The sequence below is a fragment of the Cryptotermes secundus genome, unplaced genomic scaffold (assembly GCF_002891405.2).
Source record: "Cryptotermes secundus unplaced genomic scaffold, Csec_1.0 scaffold682, whole genome shotgun sequence".
NCBI lineage: Eukaryota > Metazoa > Arthropoda > Insecta > Blattodea > Kalotermitidae > Cryptotermes > Cryptotermes secundus.
In genome coordinates, this window is record NW_019730110.1 from 1104498 (window position 1) to 1128994 (window position 24497).

Below are 24497 nucleotides of genomic sequence, written 5' to 3' on the forward strand. Positions count from 1 at the left end.
AGTAACTTCTTTTATCATCCGTCTGTCGCTAACAGATCACCTTTGTTCGCTAGCTCGAAACATCTACAATGATATGACGTAAGGCAGGGCAGTCTAAATTCGGTTCTGCAAAACACTCCTCTTACTGTCATAACATTATTCTCCTTAACTTCTGAGGACCGTGAAAGAAGACAAAGGATTTATACTTTTTACGTTCTGTTTCCATGCTCAAAGAACTGCACGCTTGTTGGGCTACTTTTCAAATGGAAAATTGATCTTCTGAAAGTCCGTATGTACCTGTAGTAGTGTAAGTCAGTGTGAATACCACTTTCTGACATAATAAAAATTCATAAGAGAGTATGTATAACTATTCAGACTAAGCATTGAAAACTTCCTTAATCTCTCGATGAATTTAGAGCGTCATAACTTTAAATTAATGATGTCATGAATTTTTCCCACCGCGGCGGTCCGGGTTCGAGCCCGGGTCTGATTAAGTGGGATTTGTGGTGGACAAAGTGGCGCTGAGGCAGGTTTTCTTCGAGTATTTCGGTATCCCCTGCCAATCTTCATTCCACCAAATTCTCCATCATCATAATCACACGGGACAGGTACAATAGGACAATCAGTGGCTGACGTGCCGAGTGAACCCAGCTGGACTCCACCCCTCACTATGCGAATTTAAAAAAAAAGTCATTAATTTGAGTAAGTTTATATATTTCGTTCCTTCGCCATTTATATATCACCACATCAAGTATCATCGAATGTTATTTCCCACCCCTGATAATTATATAAAACAAGCATTATTCGATGAAGGACAGGGTAGGTTGTCGTGGGTAAAAGAAGCCGCTGATAATGTTGGCCAAACTGTTATATTCTGGAGTGTCTGAATGCTTAAGAATGAACGGGGAAAGACTGATAATATGCCACTATATCGCTTTGCCCCATTTCCCTCACTATCACAAACTGAATATGGTTCTTTATTGTCTCTCTTTTCTTGTAATTCCTAAGAATTATACATTAATCAAAGTTTTAGTACCACAGAAGAAAACTAACATTTCAAATGAATTCTGGTATTATAATTCCAAATCTGACTGCACAATTTTCCATGTCACAGTTTTGTGTATTTAATTTCTGTCTAAATCAACGCTTTCTCTCTACTTCTGCAATTGTGTCTCAGTGCTCCTACAACAGTATCTTCTAACCATAATATAAGATGAAGAAAACAGTCACTTGGGATTTGGCACCGTGTATATGTGGTGTTAACCGACGTTTCGGAGGAACGTATCGGTAAAAGCAGACTGCTTTACCTTTTCTCACCGTCTCTTCGCTTGCAGATTTCTTATATTTTTTCTTCTACCCTGAAGATGGAGGCGATACGTTCCTCCGAAACGTCGGTTAACACCACATATACACGGTGCCAAATCCCAGAAGACTGCTTTCTTCATAGTCAACGCCGTGAAAGCCTCAAATCTTACATAATATAAGATAATTGCTTTTTCTAGTCAGTAAAATTTAATGAACATTTCAATAATACTATTATTATATCAAATTTTATAATAGGCTGTACCGCCGATTATCTGTTTTGTATAAAAAGAATAAAACAGAAGATAACAAAACACACTGTGCGTGTTACAGCCACTTGCACGTGTTATCGAAAAAACTGTAATTTTTTGTGTAGTGTTATCACTGACGACATGGCCCACAAAGCAAAGGAGGTTCACCCTGTAATCGTTTTATTCCCATTACAAATGCCTGATATGCAGAGCTCATTGTTAAACAACGTCTGATAAACGTGGTTAGGCAGGAAACTAATTTATCCCACAACAAGCATTCCGCATATACCGTACATACCATCAGCTGATGAGCCCTGCAATTCGTCAGTATGTCCCTTTGTAAACTGCAACGGGATCTGCTATTAGACGTAATGCCCAGAGCCCGACAGATTACTATGTATACCTCCTGCTTTAACATACAGAGCTCTGCATTCTGCCCACACACTGTAGCTGTGTGTTTGTCTTCCTAGCGGAGGCGTAATGTGTTTCCTGTGAGGTGCGAACTGAATTTTTGTTCTATTATCATAAATTTCAGTTGTCATGTCCAAAATTTTAAAACACCTAAGTGGTCTTGGAAAGAATGGAAATGTGGGCATGTGTCCCAGCTGTGCCCGACACCAAGAACGACTGTGCTGGCGAAGACCAGAAGCATACCGCTTTCCTATGCCATGCTCATTCTTTAAAGGGTTAAATGGCCTCTTCTTCAGAAACAATGCCTTAAGACTCGTACAATTATTATATTAATTTGTTTAGTTAATTTAATAAATTTTGCATTACTTATAATGTCCTGGGGTCACCTCGGCCTTTAACAGAAATTAATGCTAGGAATCTTCCTGGGGCTAAAAGGCGGCCGGTGTATAAGGCTGGCCTCACCGCCATAAGTGAGCCGAATGTCTAGAGAAAATGTGGGAATCTCGACGTCTCACAACCCTATGGGCCTCCATGGCCTGTTACAGGGATAGCTTCACTTTTTGTTATTATTATTTTCTCATAGACATGTTGGTTGCAGCAAGTCACCATTCGAAATATATACATATGTGTTTGAGGAGCGTGTGTAACGCCGCGGATCGCCTATTAATATGCTCCGTCTTTCTTTACGCATGAGACAGTACCATAAACGCTGAAAAGATTTCCTATGATACGATATTTTGCTAACAGTCCAATTCTTCCTGAGAAAAGACAAACTTAACGAACACTATGGGACCGCGACATAGCTCAAGCGGTTAGTCGCTGGCTTTCCACCGCGGCGGCCCGGGTTCGATCTCGGGTCTAGTTAAGTGGAATTTCTGGTGGACAAAGTGGCGCTGGGGCAGGTTTTCTCCGAGTACTTCGGTTTCCCCTTACAATCTTCATTCCACCAATTGCTCCACAATCACCCTCACCTATCATCTGGGGCTGGTACAATAGGCCAGAAGTGGCCGCAGTACAAGGGACTTAGTCCCACCCCACTAGCAATAATAAAAAATAATAACGAACACTATACAAGAAGAAGACCTACATGCAGTTTCTCTACTAATCCCGAGCTTAACTCGCTACATATCGGAAAGAGTATTTCACATAAACATTGTGCAGAAGCATGAAACACGCATGTTATATCCAAAGTTACCACCGTAACAGCCGTGGAGGCCCATAGGATTGTGAGACGTCGAGGCTACCACACTATCGAGGCAATGGGCTCAAAGATGGCGGTAAGGTTGTCAGCCTTACGCGCCGGCCATCCTTTACCCCCAGGAAGATTCCTGGTACTCATTTCTGTTAGAGACTGAGTCGACCGCAGGGCCATAGTGCGGCTGGAATGATTAGGACAACTGAAAATCCAATGTCCTCATCGGAAATCGAACCCGCGATCTTCCGGCTTGTAGCATAGTGCCTCAACGAACTACGCTATCTCGTGCCCCACAGTGCTTATAGATAAGTAAAAGTAAGTAAAGGTATCCCTGTAACGGGCCTTGGAAACCCACAAGGTTGTGAGATGTTGAGATTCCCACACTTTGTAGACAGTCGGCTCATAGATGGCGGTAAGGTTGTCAGCCCTACGCGCCGGCCGCCCTTTACCCCCAAGAACATTCCAAGAATATTCCTTGTGCTCATTTCTGTTAGATGCTGAGTCGACCCCAGGACCATAGTGCGGTTGGAAGGATTAGGTAAATTAAGAAAAATCCAATAACCTCATCGGAATTCGGTCCCGCGACCTTCCGGCTTGTAGCATACTGCCTCAACCAACTACGCTACCGCGTTCCCCCCAGTTCTTATAGATAACTGAACAAAGGTGATGTTACGCTTATGTTTCCGTAATTATATAATCAATATTCTCCATTTGTGTAGAGTATACAACCAAAGTTTAATGAACTGTCTCATGCTTGATAACAATTATACGAAACTCCCCCCTCCCCCTCTGTATGTAATATGTATGTATACTGAAGCAAGTGGTAGATGCAGCACTAACTATGCATTAAAGGATAATTTTTAAGAGCTGTAGATATCCAAGAGAACAAGTAAACCTCAGATATGTTCCCGGGAGGTGAGAGCGTAATTTTCAACGTTTCAAGGATCGAAAACTTAGGAGCCTCTAAGAAGCTGAGTAGCGGTTGCCTGAATAGAACTCTTCAGTAAACCACTTACCATGTAAGGTTTGAGGTTTTCACGGCGGTAACTATAAAGAAAGCAGTCTTCTGGGATTTACCGTGTATATGTGGTGTTAACCGACGTTTCGGAGGAACCTGTCGCCTCCATCTTCAGGGTAGAAGGAAGTATATAAGAAATCAGCAGGCGAAGAGACCACATATACACCGTGCCAAATCCCAGAAGACTGCTTTCTTCAAACCACTTAGAGACTGTGGTTTCATGATGCACGTGTAAAGTATACTATATGCAATACACATTATCTAAGACATCCATTCTGAGACCAGAAGTGCCTCTTACGCCTGTTGTAAACGAAATGCAAATCATAAACAGCGGAGGGAGAACTTTTTTTTTTGTCTAGGATCAGGTTCAGTTTTAGAACAATAGGCTTTAAATAGCTGAGATGAGTTCACACCTGAAATATAGCTCACATGAAATCAACAACCTCTGCAAAAAAAAAGAGAGAGAGAGAGAGAACTTCGAAAGACGTAAGAAAAATATTTCCGCTTCTAATAAACAGTATGCATTGTTCTAATAAAAGAACAGGCGAAAGGATGATTTCGGAATGTTTAATTCTAATAAGAGAAAACTAACTCAACTACACTTCTTCAGAAGGTCACTCTGGGCTACGCAGGGTAAGAGTGAAAACCACAGCCATGGCCGCGCCGTAGCTCAAGCGGTTACTCGCTGGCTTCCCTCCGCGGTGGCCCGGGTTCGATCCCGGGTCTGGTCAAGTGGCATTTGTGGTGGACAAAGTGGCGCTGAGGAAGGTTTTCTCTGAGTACTTCGGTTTCTCCTGTCAATCTTCATTCCATCAAATTCTCCATCAACATAATCACCCGGGGCAGGTACAATAGGACAATCAGTGTCCCCCGTGCCGAGTGGGCCCAGCTGGACTCCACCCCCCACTAAGCGAATAAAAAAAAATCATTTCTACCTTACCAACTCTTTGATTCCACTGATAATGAGCCATGGGTCTCGAAACACGTTGGTTTTGTTAAACAAATATATATTTTGGATCTTATACTTTGTGCTTACAGAACTGCGCTCTTAGCAAGAGCATGTCTTGATGACTACAACATGAAAACACATTTCTCTGAATTAACTGTGCTATTTAACCGTTTCGTGTACTCGATTTATGACCGTCGCCCCGAAACATCAGTTATCAGTTTCACTGAAGTTAAGAGGAGCGACCATTTCTCGCTCTGTCCGAAGTATATCACGACTGCCGTGAGGATGGAATCTTCACATCTCTTTCGAGAGTGGTGTGACGTGGCTAATCTCATTCATCATCAAGCTGTCTGTCCATCTGACAAGACTCATGGTACGAATACAAATTACAGATAGGCACATCCAGTGGGTGGAATCTCCATTTTTCTCCCGGTGATTATGGAGATTATAACGTCCAGCAGACGGGAACCGCAAATCAACGCGGAACATCTTGGCAGACTGGGCAACACGCCTGCTTCCTATTCGAGAGTTCCCTGCTTCAGATACCGGTCAGATCAGCTATAGTGACCTCAAATTTCACTCAGGCCAATTCCAGGACAACATCTCAAATTAGGCACACACTCCTATTCGGTACCTGTGGCTCCTCCCCGATAGCTCAGTCGGTACAGCAGTGGGCTGCGTTCTGGACGGCCTGCGTTAAATTCCAGGCAGACATCTCCTCTTCTGTACAGCGTCCAGACCGGCTTTGGGGCTCACACAGCCTCCTATCCAAAGCGTCTCGGAGCTCTTTCCCAGAGGATAAAGCGGTAGGGACCTGTAGCTAACCACTCACCTCCATCTGATGCCGAGGTCAAAATGGTGGAGCTATACCTTTACTCCCTTATAAGTCTTCATTGCGGTATTACGTAATTACAGGGAAAATTATACCGTTACTTTTACAGGGGGCCCTCCTCCTGTGAGGCAAAGAGGTCGGAGCGTGAAGCTGAGCACTCACCTCCATCTAGCATCGAGAATAAGAATGCTTGAAGCTGTAAGTCTGCTTGATGAACATAACCTAAGAACCACCACCTGTCTCTACCTCCCTCCCTGCCGCGCCGTCCCTCCCCGGCGGTCCGGTTTCAATACTAAGTCAGGTCATGTGGGGTTTGTGATGGATAAAGTGGCACTGGGGCAGGTTTCCTACAGTGTCAGTTTCCCCTGCCTATTCTCATTACACTAACTGCTCCATACTCATCTAGCATTAGGCCAAATAGTGGCCGACGTACCAAGTGAACTCAGTCTCACCGCATCCCACGAAAATTAAATAATTTGCCTGGTATTTTATGTGTTCACAGCGGTATTTAGAGCACTCTGCTGTTGAGTGTAATGCCGTATAGTTCGGATGAAATCAGGTAACCCGTCGGTAAACATAACTGACGCCCCCGTGATTATTTCTGTCTTGTTTGGCTTACTCATCTACCTTGAAGATAGAAATGAAACGTTACTCCGAAACGTCGGTAGACTTCTAACCGATCTACACGGCGATAAAACCCACAATATCGTACATTCGTATGTATCACCTGTTCAGAGCAATACAAATCTCCACGAGACACTGACATGAGGCTTAGCAATTAATTTGCTCAACTGAACGTGCTCGTTGTTCGCTTCTGATTATCTCATGGGTGTCTTTGTCACGTAGTTTCATTGCTCACGCATATTTTCGCGTTACGTCACTGTTTAACAGATGCTCACGTACTGTCTGAGCGTCACACTTGCAGAATTTATACGTATAATGTCTGATTGTGATTGAAATCAACCACTGTGCTACAAGCCGGAAGATCGCGAGTTTGATTCCCGATGAGGTTATTGGAAGTTTTCAATTTACCTAATCCTTCCAGTCGCACTATGGCTCTGGGGTCGACTCAGCCTCTACCAGACATGAGTCTCAGGAATCTTCCTGGGGAGATAAAGGGCGGTTGGCGCGTAAGGTTGGTAACCTCACCGCCACCTGTCAGCCGAGAGTCTATAGAAAATGTGGGAGCCTCGACGTCTCACAGTCCTATGGGCCTCCACGGCCTGTTACAGGGATAGCTTTACCTTACTTTTTATTTGAACTCAACTGATGATAACAATTCTCTTCTTTTTCAGTGACGCTCAACAACTCTGAGGTGTGTCAGATCCTCTCTGTGCAAGACAATACTCCTAAGGAATCAAAGACCACATCAAACGTCTCCTGCAGGAAATCGCATCAGCTTCTTTTAAAGTATCACAACATGGAAATAAGCTTTTGTGAGACAATGAAATTCGCTTCGCGGAGTGGCATCTCTTTCTAGGCCTCAGGAGTAACAAGTTTCACAGAGAGTAACAGAAGACTGGTCGACTCAGAGAGGGAACATGGAGTACGACGGCATGACTGCATTGAACACCACCCAAAATGCTCCCAATGCGTCTGAAATCAACTCATTCTATTTCTACCGGGTAAGTTTATACAACCTTCTTTATAAACAATAAGTTCTGGGAAGTACTCATAAAGTCTCATTTCCCTCAGATGATTCGGGGCGTGTGGCCAAGCTACAAAGTAACATTAATTAATAGAAACACGCAACATCTAAAGGTAAAGTTGTCTCTGCACTATGCCATTAAAGCGTATGGGAGAATGGGCGTATAAACCCACGTATTCTTGACCTCGGCACTAGATGGAGGTGAGCGGCCATCTTCACGCCACAGCCGCTTTATCTCCTGGGAAATTTCAATAACATGTAGGCTTAAGAAATAAGCTGTCCGCCGAAATGATTGGTCCGGACGTAACGCTCTAGACATGTATTCTGGATGTCCACGGTTCGATTCTCGTCAGAGATACAACCTGTTCTGTCTGAGATTTCCCGTTTTTCGTCAGTCCCTGTAGACAAATGCTAAAGCGACCTGGGTGGCGACCAATCACCTATATCTAGAGCCGTGATTAAGAATGTATGGAGATATAACTCCACACCCCCATACGTCTTCAAGGCAGGGAGGGTGAGAAATATGATAAGTCTATTGTGTGGACCTACACCAACATAAAAGTTCTGCTCATGCATGTGACGTAATGTTAGGTCGGTGAAATCTGCAAGAGCAGCGGGACGACGAATGCGTACAAAATTTTGGTGACAATCCTCTTGGAAAACGTTCATTTAGAAAACCAAGAAAGAATTGGTTGGATAATATTTAGAGAGTAAGGTAAGGTAAATTCTCCATATTCAATTAATTAACCCTAGTGACAGCGTTTGGCGGAAGATCCAACCGAATTAGTCAGCAAGCTTTAAGAACCACCGTGTATGGGGGAGTGGAGGTTAAGCTCCACCATTCTTTACCTCAGCAGTAGGTGCAGGTGAGTTGCTAGCTTCACGCTCCTATCGCTTTATTCTCACCGAGATAACCTCCAGTATTCATTGTACTGGAAATTGGGTGTGCTCGAAAGCCGGTCTCGACCCTAAATCTAATGTCCACGCTGGGAATCGAACCACGTCCGTCCAGCCCTTCACTATAATGACTGAGCTATCCCGGTTCAGAGCACTGAAAGGAATCTCATAGAAGCTGAGATGAATTAAAGTGGCTCAAAATCGTGTCTAAATGTGGGCTTTGTGTGGTGGTCGTGTTGCACCTTGGGGCACTGCTACCAGACAGTAACGTCTCACAAAGGATTCGTAAGTTTCAGAGGGAACGCCCAGAACAATAATGACTGTTCCATTCCCACCTGAATGCGATTCGTCTGTGTTGATACGATTGTGCCAGCCAGCACGACGCGTCATGTCTGCTGGGCCAGACTTTCTCAACAACCTGTACCACCCTACCGACCTTTGGCTCAACGGAGTAATAGCTGAAGAGTACTGTCATGTCTCGTGGGACGTGACGCCGTGTAGTATGGTAGAATTTCATCGGCGTTCCTCCGAAACGTCGATGAAATGCCGGACAACACGACTTCACATGCCACTGTGACAACCTATACTCCAGCTGTATGAAAATATCGTTTTCTATACACCCTATAAATAATGTTGTGCATGTGCTTAACTAATTAAGCACAACTCAATGAAGATGTATGGAGGAGTGGATGTATAGATCCATGCATGTATTGTTGACCTTGGAACTAGTTGGAAAGGAGTGGTCAGCTTCACGCTCCGGTAGCTTTACCACCGGGGAAAACTCCCTCGGTAACCATTAGATAGGCTGGGTGGGGCCCGGAATCTGTCTGGACGCTGTGGAGAGGAGAAAATTCTTGCCTCTACCGGGGCTGGAACTCCAACCCCTCGGCTGCCCAGCGCTATCCCGGTTCCTCACTGACACTGTCCATATTCCAAATATAAAAAACTGTCAGAACTCATTAGACCAATGTTATCAACAGAATTTAAATATGAAATTAATTTATATAACTAACTAACTACATGTAACTCCACGGAGCTGAGCCCTTCTTTAGAAGCCGCCGGTCGCAAAGCTACCCAAGAATTTCCTAGCATTTTATGGAACCCGAAGGTTCATTGCCGTGTTCACAAAAGCCCTCCACCTGTCCCCATCCTGAGACACATCAATCCAGTCCATTTCGTCCCATCATAATCTCTCTAATATTCATTTTAATATTATCGTCCCACCTAAGTCTAGACCTTCCTATTGGTCCCCATTCTTCTGGCTTTCCCACCAATATCCTATATCCATTTTTCTTCTCCCCCATGCGTGCTACATGCCGTTAATACCGTTTATGGATATAATCGTTGTTCATTCTGAGATTAATACGAACCCAATAAGCAGTTTCTTCAGTCTTGAAGTTTGTGGTACATGTAGTTATCAGTGCGTTAAGGGGTAAGGCAAATATACATAAACACGATGTGTCTTGAATTGTCTTCGCAGTCAGCATAACATTTTTATGTTGCTCGTATTAGTAACTTTACAGGACGATGGAAATAAATGTGTCATTGTAAAGCGAAAATACCTTGAAAAGGGACTGAGAGTTTATATATTCTGGTACCTACATTTTTCCCTTATATTTTTTATTGCTAGTGGGGTGGGACTAAGTCCCTTGAACTGCGGCCACTTCTGGCCTATTGTACCAGCCCCAGATGATAGGTGAGGGTGATTGTGGAGCAATTGGTGGAATGAAGAATGGCAGGGGAAACCGAAGTACTCGGAGAAAACCTGCCCCAGCGCCACTTTGTTCACCATAAATCCCACTTAACCAGACCTGGGATCGAACCCGGGCCGTCGCGATGGGAAGCCAGCGACTAACCGCTTGAGCTATGGCGCAACCACATTCTTCCCTTAAAGAAATTAAGTCCAGACCAACCTCGAAACAGCCTCATATAGCATTAACAACATAAAGAGTTTTTCCATAACCTCAGGATACTTAACTCGTAACGCAGTTTTACTGACGACTGTAGAATTTCATTATTTTCGCACGACTCATCCTAACACGTCCTCTGGCGAAGATGCGTGACTAACAGAAAGGAAACATTTCCAAAGGGCCTAAGAGTAATAGCTACAATGAAGGTAAAATTATCCCTGCCCTTAATTAATTAAGAACAAAGTTATGTTGATGTAGGGGAGAGTAAAGGTATACCACCACTATGCTTGCCCTCGCCGTTAGATGAAAGTGACTGATCAGCTTCATGTCCAGGCGGCTTTATCCCCGGTACCCATTCGAAAGGAAACTGGAATTGCTCTAGGACCGGCCTGGACTCCGTGTGGAAGGAAAACAAATCTCTTACTACTACAGGGAATCGAGCCCCTGTCGTCCAAACCCGTATCCAGCTGCTGTACCGACCGAGCTGTTCCATATCTTGTCAATATATATCGCGGTTTACGCCGTTGTGATCTCGTCATACGCAGAGCAGTTACGAATGTGAAGTTAGATCACGACATAGGAACGTTGGAAAGACACGAGCCTGCACAGAATAGCAGTTTCATCATCACCATTACAGAATTGACGTCTTTTGAAATCTGTGGCCCTCGGTAAAATATTACGTGCTTTAACTCAACGGTACCAACAAGTGATGCTATAATTATCTACAAAAAAAAAAACACTTCTTGGATGTTGGAAAAGGAAAGCTAATGGGCATAGGCTTACAGATATGAAGAGATGGAAAAGCTTGAGGCGATGGGCGGCAAAACATCTTTCTTGCGCAGGCGCGAAGCTAATGCGCAGTCAAGGGATATGTTTAGCATATGTCTCGGCCCTGGACCTTACGATCGAGAGGTTAACACACCTGCTTCGCGTTAGCTCTCATCTCAGCCTAGAGACCGGCTGCCTTTTATATATTTTTTCGAACTTGAGGAAAATTGGAACGTAGCAATAAATCATATTTGCACCTTCGAAATACCAAATTTCATTAAAATCCTTTCAACGGTTTTCGAGATATGCGATATGACGGATGGACGGAGGGCAGCGTAGAAGTTAATAGGTCAATTTTCGCAACTTTCCCTTGCGAACGCGCATAGAATCATGTAACACTGCTCCTAATGCATAAACCGATCACGAGATGGTCGCTGTCGATTATCGACAAAATTGTTAATATAATCCAGGTTTTCTTTTTTCTCTAAGTAGTTTGTCTTTATTCGCAGTAATTTTTTAAGTCTGAAACTACACACTATATTATCACTAATATAAACATCCGTTATATTTAACAGTGACCGAAACGGCCCGGTTTCGAACCCACGCTACGTCATGTGGGATCTGTGTTGGACAAAGTTGCTGTTATCGGCGCTATGACGTAGTTAAATAATAAACTTAAAAAAATTAATGGACATGTAAAAAAAAGTAAAGTTATCCCTGTAAGAGGCCGTGGAGGCCCATAGGGTTGCCAGAAGTTGAGGGTCCCACACTATCTAGACAATCGGCTCACAGATGGCGCTGAGACTGTCAACCTTACGCACCGGCCGCTCTTAACCCTCAGGAATATTCCTGGTACTCATTTCTGTTAGAGGCTGAGTCCACCCTAGGGCCATAATGCGGCTGGAAGGATTAGATAAATTGAAAATATCCAATGACCTCATAGGGACTCGAACATTCTTACCAATTTCCCCTTCCCATTTTATTTTTCTTTTCATTATTGGATTATTTTGCTGCTCTTTCTACATCTAGACTACGCCCTATATAACATCGAATGGCAAAATGGATATAGAATTGGTAAGCTGGAAAAGGTTTGTAAGCAAGTAGTTAATTTCAGATACTAGCCCAGAATTTGCTTGGAAACCTGACTCATAATAGCCTGTATCCTGGCAGAGATTCGAACCGATCACTTACCGAACAGAAGTCTGGAGCGTGTCCGCCTAGACAAGCCTGATCGGTCTCTATTCCTTTCTGTTTTGTTCTGTGGTTTCCTTTCTTGCTGTACTTCAAACAACCGCGCCTGGGGGATATGCATCTCCTTACTGCAGAAACGTCATGTAAGCAAATGGTGATGGTATATACAAACGCATCCGTTGAATGCGCTATTGGGTTCTTGTTTTGATTTCAAGTTTTGTGTCCATATTCAGATTGGTCACTTCAGCTTTCATTAGGAGCCGTTCCCATATATGCCTAGCTGCAGTCTGTTGCTAGACATGCAGAAGAACTACTGTGTGAGAGCCGTGTTACTGAGGCCAAACTGGCGCCGCCAACAAACACATGTCCTCGAATTCCTATGATAGCAACGGCACCACTGGCGAGCGAAGGCACGCTAGCGCAGAGGAATCAAGTGACCGCTTGCGGCGACGCGGTTACAAGCGTCACATACTCTGCAGTCTCTTCAAGTTGACACCGCGGGGGCTCTTTTCCCAGGAGTAAAGCGACCGGGACGTGAAGCTGACCGTTCACCTCCATCCAATGCCATCCAATGCCGAGATCAAGAATGGTGGAGTTATACTTCCACTGCCCCATGCATCTTCACGGTGTTGTGCTTAATTAAGTACAGAGACAAATTTGCTTTTACTTTTTTAATTTTTAATTTAATTTAATTTTAATAAAAATTAATTTCTGCTCATCTTTTCATGTCATGACGTAGGTGGGTGGGTAATGTTAAAATGGTTCTTAGAGAGATAGGATGGGATGCTATGGATTCGATTGATCTGGCTCAGGATAGGGAAGAGTGGAGGGCTCTTGTGAACACGGTAATGAACCTTCGGGTTCCATAAAATGCTGGGAAGCTCTTGAGTAGCTGCACGATTGGCGGCTTTTCAAGAAGGGCTCAGCTGCATGAAGTTAGTTTAGTTAGATCTACGTTGGTTACTTCAAAACTCATGGTAACATAATTTTTCCGAAACTTCGAAAGCTCCGACCGGAATTTCCATATTTGCCGCTGAGAGAGAGCAACGTCTGATTTCTAATGATGCTGCTAGATGATGCGGAAGTCCAAGGACAACGAAGCGAGTCCAGCACGAAGTCAGTGTGATCATAACCTTCGTTGAGAATGAACATTAGCCGGCTGGAACAGCGTTGTTACGTGAAAATAGCAGTGCTTCGCGGCAGAAATGCGACTGAATGTCACTCAGAGCTTGTGGAAGCTCTGGGTGATCGTGCCCTACCATACAGAACTGTTGCAAGGTGGATAGAAGCATCCCAACGTGGAAGAGAAGCAAGTGCCGACTTGCAACGTAGTAGACGCCCTGTGTCCGTCCGTACCGACGTTTCTCGTGCCGTGATCGCCCGGTGCATGGAGGAAGATACACTTTATACACTTGGAGACTACTTTGAAGGTTGCTAGTCGTAATGTAAGAATTCAGATTTAACTGACATTGAATTTTTTATTTTTTAATCACAGCTGAATTTTTCGAGGAATAAAGAATGAAAAAAAGTCATTCCGTAACGTGCAATTTTTCTTGCATACTGTACCTACGCCCCTTCACATCTACCTGATCTGACTAAGCCAATCTGAGGGGTATATCATGCCTTGTAATAAGTATATTTTGAACTTTCTTCACTGTAACGTGTTTGCCCAAAAAAAGAAAAATTAGTTGCCATGACTTTTGAGGTAACGCACGTATAAAAATTAGTTCCTATAAAGCTGTTTTACACATTACGAACCAAACAGCAATTTTATTCTCAATGTCTTGAAGGTTCGAGTATTGTGCGCGAAGTTTTAAGAATGGTGATGTGTCTTAACTGACACGGATAAGGGAATATCTCGTCTCCTGAAAGGGTTGGTTGTGAGGGGGTTATTTAAAGCATTCTTTGGCCCCTAACAAATGATCCTCCCATTTTGGTCATTATAAAACCAGAACGACATCAGAATATGTCAAGCTTTTCAATATAACCCTTTGCAAAGAGTCTCAGGGGCCAGGTACAGAAGAGTAATACCCGTAAGATCGATAGACTTCTTAAAATGCAACGATATAAATATTTCTCACTCAATGCATCACCAGCTTTGAAGATAAGAGGCACACTACATTCACGCCGAGTGTCTCCAGTTTGTTGACTCCAGTGCAGGTCCAACATACGCAGGAAGGAAAATTCTCAGTAAGAGTTTTCACCCCTTTCTACTTCTTCTCCTCCTCCTCCTTCCTCAACCTTGACGGTTTAGGCTGTCTGGCCTGTGCCCATTCAGAATTTATTCTGAAATTGAGAACCTTAGAGTAAATATGTTCCGGTTTAGAAAACCGAGATTAACGGCCGTAGGAATCCGTTGCGCTGACCACGCGACACCCTCTATCCGGAAAAGTTGGCACTAACTTCGCCGAAAAGCGGCGGTCGCTCGGTCGGTATGGTTCGCTTGCGGACTAAAGCCATAGAGTTAGTCAGTTAGTTTGTTAGTTAGTGACAGTAAGTAGGACTCCTTAAACAGGTAATCAGCCCGTAGCAAGGCCGCTACCCACACAGCCTAGCACAAACACAGAAGACACCAGAAAAACATCCATGCCTCGAGTGGGATTCGAACCCATGATTTCAATGTTTTGACGGGCAAAAATGGTTCATATCTTAGATCGCGCAGCCGCTGTGACCGCCGGTGACCCTTTCCTCGGAGGAAAAAATAATAAAGGTCAAATAATGAGACCTCATGTAAATTGACGCCGCAGAATAAGTTTCAACAGGTCGAAACAAAAAATTAACGACTTTAAGCCTATCATTTCACGAAAACGACTCTTAAAACCTGTATATTCTATCCGATGACCCTGCGTGTAACTCATAATTTATTACAGCAAACCACTACTTCCAACAAATGCTTCGGTCTGTCCGTCCCTTCACCGCCCATCCAGCCGCACACAACGCCCACTTCCCATCCACACGTCCAACCCCCGCCCCCTCATCCATCACGTCACGTTACTAACAGAAGTTGCGGAAGTACACTTCACCCATACCCACAGCTCTAAAATCATTTCTCTGTCTTCCTCTCTATGATTTTCGTCATTACTTTCATCAAATTTCCAATCTTCACTCGTCCCACATCGAGTTTCTGCACTGACGGACATTTAACCCTTTAAAGAATGTGAGTCGGTTAAATTGTTCTTAGTCCTCGCCAGCACAGTCATTCCCGGCTTCAGTGTCTTCGAGATCCATGCCCAAGATTTGTATTCATGTACGTGTTCCGAAATGAGGCCTCCACTTCGACGAAGGAGGGGCCTAGGCATTCTGTGTAGGCTCTGCGTTTGTTGCGCCGCAGTTTCAGCAGGAGCATATCCGCGCTGTCACGGGCCCAGCCCGTAGCTAGTCACTGCACTCAGCTATCTTCGTAATTAGTAAATCATTTATAAGAACAGAAAGTGTTTATAGATCGAAGCGTATAATATAACATGAACGTATCAATTTTTTTTATTGCTAGTGGGGTGGGACTAAGTCCCTTGTACTGCGGCCACTTCTGGCCTATTTTACCAGCTCCAGATTATAGGTGAGGGTGATTGTGGAGCAGTTGGTGGAATGAAAATTGGCAGGGGATACCGAAGTACTCGGAGAAAACCTGCCTCAGCGCCAATTTGTCCACCACAAATCCCACTTGACCAGACCCGGGATCGAATCCGGGCCGCCGCGATGAAAGCCGGCGACTATCCGCTTGAGCTATGGCGCGGCCATGAACGTATTAAAACTCCGTGGCTTTAGTCCGCAAGAGAACTACACCGATCGAGCGACCACTGCTTGTCGGCGAAGTTAATACCAACTTTGGCTGATAGAGGGTGGGCAGCGCAACTGATCCCCACGGCCGTTAATTTCGGTTTTCTAGACCGGAGCCGCTATTTCCTTGAAACACCTCCTCAGTTATCCTCACGAGGCTGAGTGGAGGCCGTTCCAGACCCACTACTTCTCAGAAAATGTGGTAGCGCCGGGAATCGAACCCGGACCTCTGATTCTGTAACAGGAACTCTAACTACTAGACCATAGAAGCGGTCAATATTAACTAATTTTAAAGACTACTATCTTCACCAATATGATTCCGTGTAGTCTGGTGGATGTTTGGGAGAAATGTTCTGTCTCCCTCTTCAGTATACAAGATACTACACTCATCTATATTGAAGAATGAGGCAGCAAGTTCTTCCGAAACGTCGGTAAACAACAACGACATTACGCGGCGTCTCATATCAGAAGACGACAATTTTTATAGTCACAGGGGCAGGTAACCTAAAGCCACGAGGAGCCATGTTTCTCAGCTGGTGGGACGTGACGGTGGACGGGATGGCACGCGAGGTCTCGAGAATAACAATTCAGTCACACCAAAATGGATCTGGGAAAAGTCTTCCCGCCACTGTGGAGTGTTTTCCTGCAACATACCTTGAAAACTACTGATTGATTTTACTTAACGGTTACTGATAACAGAACTACATTATTCTTTATGAAATTAGAGTAGCCCCTCTTTCTCCTCTCGTTCCCAGTTTGGAGCATAGGTCTGATTTCTCAGTTTCATGGTCATTTTACAGACGGTAGGACTCCTTGGACAGGGGGATCAGCTCATCGCAAGGCCTCTACCTGTACACAAACACAGGACAACACATACACATACCAAACAGCCATGCATTGTGTGGGATTCGAACCCCCCGATCCCGGCTTCCGAGCGAGCGAAGACAATAAATGCCTTAGACCGCTCGGCTACCGTCACCGGCAATTAGAGTAATAGTTGTTAAGAATTTCAGTTAATGTTTAAAATGTGCCGATCACGACGGCCGCCATGAACTCTCTTCGCTTGCTCGAATGCTGGAGTCGTGAGTTCTAATCCCACTCAAGGCATGGATGTTTATGTGTGTATTCTGCATTTGCGTTGTCCTATGTGTAGATAGCAGATTTGCGAAGGGCTGATCATTCGCCCAAGGAGTCCCACCGTCTGAGTCGAAAAGATTACGAAACTGAAGAATAGGCCAGGGCCCAACACAGGGGCTGCAGAGCCATTGATGGACGAATGAATGAATTTAAAACTGCAAAAAGGTTAAGTGCTTGTCATGGTAGCCGAGTGCTCTAAGGCATGTACTGTCTTCGGTCGCTTGGAAACCGGGATCGTGGGTTCGAATCCCACTCGGGGCATGGATGTTTAGTTTGTATGTGTGCGTTTTTCTGTGTTTGTGTACAGGTAGAGGCCTTGCGACGAGCTGATCACCCGCCCAAGGAGTCCTACCGAATGTGTAAGATCTAGAAAAACCGAAGTGAACGGAGAAGTTCATGGAGGTATGCCTAGGCCCACTGGGGCTGTAGTGCCAAGGGGGAAAAAAAGGTTAAGTCCCTATGCTTAATTAATTAAGTCTGCTTCATGAAGACGTGCAGGGGAGTGGAGGTATAGCTCTGCAATTCTTGACCTCGGCACTGGAGCTGTACCCTCGGGGAAAGTCTCCGGTACCCATTGTGTAGGAGACAGAGTGGGCCCCACAGCGGGTGGGCACGCTCAGGAGAAGAGAATAATCTCTTGCTCCTGCCGGGAGACCAACACGTCGCTGTACTGACTGCGCTACCCCCGCTCCCCAAATTAATGATTAATAGGCCTATAACACTGAAATGTATATGATAGTAAATATATAAATACTTCTTCATGAAATAGAACTTTGTTTTACTACGGTAGGCCTGAGGTTATTTTGACGAAATGGCCGCTGGGTCGCATCGTGCGGGGGGTGGGGGGGGGGAGATTTCAGTTCGGCAAATCTCCAATAGCAATTGTAGCCATGAGAATGTTATTCGTGTAAACTGCATCATCAGTTTCATCACGTACACGCAATTGCAAACCCAACCTACCTTACACACAGTAAACAATGACCGCATGAGAAGTCCACAGTGAGTCTGTGTGTGTGTGTGTGATGGGGGAGGGGGCATCCACCGCCGAGTGCTCTGCAGCGCAGGTTACCACAGCGGTAAAGATTCTAGGCCCATATTTTATTCGAGAAGTACGAATTTAGCATGAAATTTACCCATTCAGGGACTGACTGACTGACTGACTGACTGACTGACTGACTGACTGACTGATTGTGTTGATTCGTGGTTCGATGATATAATATAGTCTATCTACCATATAAAATAATGCGCTTTGGGACTAACAGTTCTTGTTTATCTGCAGGATAACTTATATTTTGGAATCACATAGGGATAAACAAGAAGTTCTGGGAACAACTAACCGCATGCTTTTCTTTAATACGAAACAGACCAAGCAGAGAGACACAGAGAACATGGTGCTCTCAGAAGCCTTTTAACAAAAACGGGGGAGGTATGGTCAGAGAGAGAATGAGGTGATTTTTTTTAAGTAGGCTAGGAGCTTCATAACTTGTACTCTTCTCCAAGTATAATTAGAATGATCAAATCAAGGAGGATGGGGTGGGAAGGGCATGTAGCACGAATGGGGGAGAACAGGAATGCATATAGGATATTGGTGGGAAATCCAAAGGAAAAAGACCACTGGGAAGACCAAGGCGTAGGTGGGTGGACAATATTAAAATGGATCTTAGAGAGATATGATGGGATGGTATGGACTAGTTTCATCTGACTCAGGACAGGGACCAGTGGACGGCTCTTGTGAACACGGTAATGAACGTTCGGGTTCCATAAAATGCTGAGAAATTCTTGAGCAGCTGCACAATTGGCGGCTCAAGAAGGGCTCAGCTCCATGAGTGAAGGAAAGTAGACTAGAAATAGGCCTACTGCTCCACTGAGACAGACACAGCAGTATGGCTGATAGGCTCACGTTAGTTTCCAGGTCTTGTCGCTTCGCTGGCATTCTTAACCACGTTAGTTACGAAGAAGAACAGTGTTCTAGAAGAAACCGAATTTAATGAAGTAAAGAATATGTCAGAATTCAGAGGAATCTGACTGTGTACCAGGAAACTAAAGTTATGTAAACTCACCCTCTTTATCTGGAACCTGAAACGTAAAGAGTGATCTAAATTATTATCAGGTTCTCCGTTTATAGGCCACGGAAACCCCGACAATAATTTAGATACACCCTGTATATCGCGCCTATTCATAAACTTCCTTAGCCTAACTAACCAACTCCATGGAGCTGTTGAGCCCTTCTTAAGAAGCTGCCAGTTGTGCAGCCATTCAACAATTTCCCAACATTTTATGGAACCCGAAGGTTCATTACCGTGTTCACAAGAGCCTTCCACTGGTCCCTATCCTGAGTCACATCAATCCAGTCCATACCACCCAATGCTAACCCTTTAAGGTCCATCTTAATATTATCCTCCCGCGTACGTCTAACTCTTCATAGCCGTCTCTTTCCTTCTAGCTTTCGCACCAGGATCCCATACACATTTCTCTTCTCCTCATGCATGCTACATCCCCTGCCCATCTCTTCTTGTCTTGATCATTCTAATTATACCTCCTGTCACTTCATCTCTCTTCTGTCTAAATGTTTTCCTCAGTACCCTGTTCTCAAATACCCTCAGTCCATATTCTTCCCTGTTAGAGACCAAATTTCACACCCTTTCCTTGGAGTGGCGATTCTTAACTTCTGGATATATTCAGACTCAAATCAATGATAATTCTAACCGTAGTGTCAGCGGCCTCCGTAGTCTAGAGGTAACGTTCCCACCACGTTCCCACGCGGGTTCAAATACCCGGCGGAGGTCGTCGAATTTTTAAGGGCGGAAAAATTCAGGGAACAAGTCCTCCGGGAGGGACTTTAAGCTGTGTGTCCCGTGTCGTAACTTTACGGCACGTAAAAGGACCTCATATCCCCAAAGGGGATCACTGAGCCAAATTCCAGGACGTTTCCCGCCCAACAATAGCCTTAAGGCCTCCGATAGATGGGGGAAGCATTACAGACACCGCTAAGGAAGTGGCCGAACTCGCTTGCTCGGCGGGACTGATGGTACGCACCATTTATCGGTAGGGTAAAGAGACTGGTAGAATATCATAGAGGGAAGCACAATAGATCAAACTGGTCGCGGTGCATGGGGAAACCCACCCTCTCTAAATAACTAACTAACTAACTGTAGTGTCCCTTTGTGTGATTAATTTGCTGCCGTGAGTTGCCTGGAGATACAGACATTAGTAACTAAGTGTATTTGAAAGGATGTTTTATAAGTCATTGTCATATGGGGCACTACTGTATATAAATTCGTATGGGGGAGGGGTTGGTTTGGAGCCACGGTTGATACAACTCTCAGAAAAAAGAATCAGTAATCTGCTGCAGAGCTGATAAAATTTTGTGCAATGAATTTCATTTTTCTTCTTCATTTCCATTTTAGTTTTTTTTTCCCCCTGTACGGAACTTCGGCCTCTCTCAGATACTTCGATTTAGCTCCTGTCTTTCCCCACTCTCCCTCCTTCATCTCCTTCACTATGTGGCGATTTCCTCTTCATAACACATCAATCCTGTCTGAGACTAGTTGAGTCCATTTATTTTACTTTTTTATATTTCTTTAACTTGGTGCTGCAGATTTGCTTTTATTCTCTTTCCCTTCTTAGTTCTGCTTAGATTTCATTCGCTCTTACTTCCACGTCACACAGATTTGTCTTCGCCTCAACCTCAACGTTCTCATACGTGGCCCCACATTCTTAATGAAAACTGGGCTAGCGCGTTCCTTGCTAACTTCAACCGATTCCCTCGTATTGAATCCGGAAAGTACCATAAAGCCAACACTTTATATTATCATTTAAATGGATTGAGGCTTGATTTTCTGTCGAATATAAGTTTGAAATCAGGCACACAGATGAAGAACGTACGCATGCGTGTTACGTTTCTAGCAATTTCGCTAGAACATGAGTCAGAAATAGTCCCTACGCTAACCGCCCACTTCTGTAGTTCACAAAGTCACAATTTCAAGAATTGTAACTAACACTTACGGTAACAGTAAAGGTGTCCCTGTGCTTAACTAATTAAGCACTGTGCTATGAAGACGTATGGGGGAATGGATGTATAGAACCATGTATTTTTGACCTCGGTACTATTTGGAAGTCAGTGCTCAGTGCCCCTTTCGCTTTACCCTGGGAGAAAGAGCCCCTGGTGCCCATTAGACAGGAAGCTTGGTGAGCACCAGAAACGGTCTCGACGCTGTGGAGAAGAGAATACCCTTACCCCCACCATATGGTCAAGTGGGATTTGTGGTGGACAAAGAGGCGCTGGGGGAGGTTTCCTCCGAGTACTTCGGTTTCCCCTGCCAATCTTCATTCCACTAATTGCTCTACAATCTCCCTGGGGTTGGTACAATAGTTCACAAGTGGCCGCAGTACAAGGGACTTAGTCCCACCCCGCTAGCAATAAAAAAATACTCCCACCATAACTCGAACTCCGACCCCTTGGCCGTCCAGCCCGTAGACAGTCGCTATACCGACTGCGCTAACCCGGCTCCCAACGTTTCTGATTACTGGGTATTATTTACGGAAACATGAAATGTGATGCACTTTATGCATGTATGTATATCCGGTATTATTAGTGCATATGTTGTTACATTTGATTTATTCTTGGTGTATTAACAAGGCCATCAGTAACGGTTCAGAATGTACAGACGAGAACACAGGGTTATATTATTATTAATAGACACACTAGCAGGGCGTGGAAAAAGCGGCAGTATTCTAACAAGAGATCTACTGTCCTGGTGTGTGACTGAGGGGACTGAAGAAAATCATGAAAATAATCAGGATAGTTGGTCTCTAGGCCGATATTTGAACTCGGGACTCCATGAAAATGAAGCAAAAGAGCTAACCCATTGAAAGGAGTGGATTTTGTTGGGCCCAAATTTAGGGCCATGATCGTTTTGGGGCTGATATTCGAGATTATACTCTAAGCATAATATTCTCCGCAGAGAACATCTGCTTAACCTGTAGGAGTCGGTACAGCGACGAGTCACGGGATAGATGGCCCTGGTTCGATTGTTCTTCCCCATAGCCCACCCAGCCTCATATCCAAATGGTCCCGGGTGCGATTTCCGGGACGTGAAGCTGGCCACTCAGCTCCAATAGACCCGAGGTCAAGAATTGTGGATCTATACCTTCACTCCCTTTTATGTCTTTCTGACAGTGCTTAATTCATTAAGCCCATGGAGAACTTTACATTTTTTCTGCTTAATATGTAAGCACACATACCGTCAGCGCAAGTCCTTAGAACGTTAGTTTCATGTCTTGACCTGAGGAGGGAACATTCGTATTACGTGCAGATTAAGTTTCCAGCACTGCGCTCCTGACAACAGCGCTGGACAATATAATGTAATTCAATCCTGTACTCCAACATTGCGCATTTTTTTCTTGTCTGCTCCTTGGTATGTGTTTACCTCTCGCCTCATTTGTGCGCCTCTATTTCTCTAGCTTTACGTTGCCGTATTATTTTTACACGGCGTGGAACAGCGGTACTGAACCCGTTTCAGTGGACGTCCTCCCCCTTCCCAACGTGAGACATCACGTGTCTCCTTTCACTGGCGATTTATCTCAAAGTATGTACTATTATTGTGTATTAAAAACGCGACAAAATACAAAGCTCTTTTTCATTTATAACAAACCCTTTTCCATTCGCAAAACTTGCACGAAAAACAAGCAGTCAACGGCTTTTTTATACCCTTGGATCTGTGTTTCATAATTATAAAATATATTTCATTCTCCCTCCCTCATGGGGCTTTATCTACCAGCCCTGGAGGTACATTTACCTCCCATTCTGAACGTCTACAATAGACGAACACATTTTGTTAATAACATATGCGAATTGTCATATGTGCACATCTTGACCGGTAAAAAAAGTAAAGCTATCCCTGTAACAGACCGTCGAGGCTTCTATATTTTTCAGACAATCGGCTCACAGATGGCGGTGAGGTAGTCAGCCTTACACGATGGCCGCCCTTTAACCACACGAAGATTCCTGGTACTCATTTCTGTTAGAGGTTGAGTCGACACCAGGGTCATAGTGCGGCTGGGAGGATTAAGTAAATTGAAAATTCCAATTACCTCGTCGGGAATCAAATCCGCGACCTTCCGGCTTGTAGCATAGTGCCTCAACCAACTACGCTACCGCGTGCCCCCATTTTGACTGGATTAAAATTATTACAATTCTTAGATTTAAAGGCCGAATTGATTGCCCACGAAAAGCGTTTCTCTGAAAATGTAGGTCAGAAACTACAACATAAATAAACAGGTTATAAAGTTTAAATATTTTGGGGTTAAATCTCTGTCGATTAAGAAACTACGTGTAACCTGGAAACCGGAATTAATAGTTGCAATAAATTAGCGGACTCAGCATGCGAAATTCTGCGAAAAGCATTTGAAGAAATATTCAGTTGCGTTTACATAAAACACAGTCGGCACTTATGTATGGATCGAAACCTGGACGTTAAGAGAGACAGACATGAGAAGACTGAAAGCTGAACCGAAGATAACACAGAAATCAGTGACTAGGAAGCAAATTGAGATAATCGAATATTGTAAATTATATTACAGAGGTCCTCCTCGAGCGCTATTGCCTTATCTTGGAGAGGAGGTCTGCGCGCACCAATGATACGGAGAGCTATGCGGGCGGGAGCATAAGCTCCTGGTAGGGCCAGGCCAGACGAAAATAGTCCCTGGTCTACGAGACTGGGGGTAAGGCGTGGGTCTAACGACCCCACCCGGGAAAATTTGTTCTGTTACGAAACCGTGGGGAGGCCAAGACACAGAGTTGTAGCGCAAGCAAAAACAAATGATGATAATACTGAAAGAAACAGAAATGGATGGAATATCGCTTCGTAAATATGGACGATACCTTACTTCCCAAGAGATCGTTTTGCTGTACGACCAGAAATACGTGTAGAAAGGTAATTGGAAGTCCAGAGGTAAGATGTTCTAACCAGTGCTGAATCTCGGAACGGTTCAAGTGACCTTATCCTCGGGGAGGTAGAACAAAAAAAAATAGGATCCTGACGTTCAGAAATGGTCACGTGCTCCGTAAATGTCACGTGATGTTCCTGTAGACGTTGTTACGCATTTCGAGGAAACTTAGAAGCATACACCGGTGGACTGTGTATGCACATATATCATATTTTCGGTTCATAGCAACGATTCTCATGTGCCGATGCGTAAAAAAGCGATCTTAACAACGTGTGTGGAAAATA

General features: G+C 44.3%; 2 protein-coding genes across 5 annotated transcripts in view; one reads left to right on the top strand and one right to left on the bottom strand.

The window, feature by feature from the left end:
* The window catches only part of LOC111866213 (neuropeptide Y receptor type 1), a 439022-nt gene that overhangs the window by 283890 nt on the left and 130635 nt on the right, over window positions 1-24497 (bottom strand). The gene's annotated exons all lie outside the window — the stretch shown is intronic.
* LOC111866215 (cardioacceleratory peptide receptor) overlaps window positions 1-24497 on the top strand; it is a 150681-nt gene that overhangs the window by 35426 nt on the left and 90758 nt on the right. For 3 of the 4 annotated variants that reach the window (XM_033752164.1, XM_023854958.2, XM_033752162.1), the window contains exon 2: window positions 7233-7562. In XM_033752164.1, the coding sequence (XP_033608055.1) occupies window positions 7479-7562 (84 nt within the window). In that variant the 5' untranslated portion in view covers window positions 7233-7478. Of the gene's footprint in view, window positions 1-6052; window positions 6136-7232; window positions 7563-24497 lie in introns of those variants that run through there. The other variant, XM_033752163.1, reaches the window with a different exon arrangement.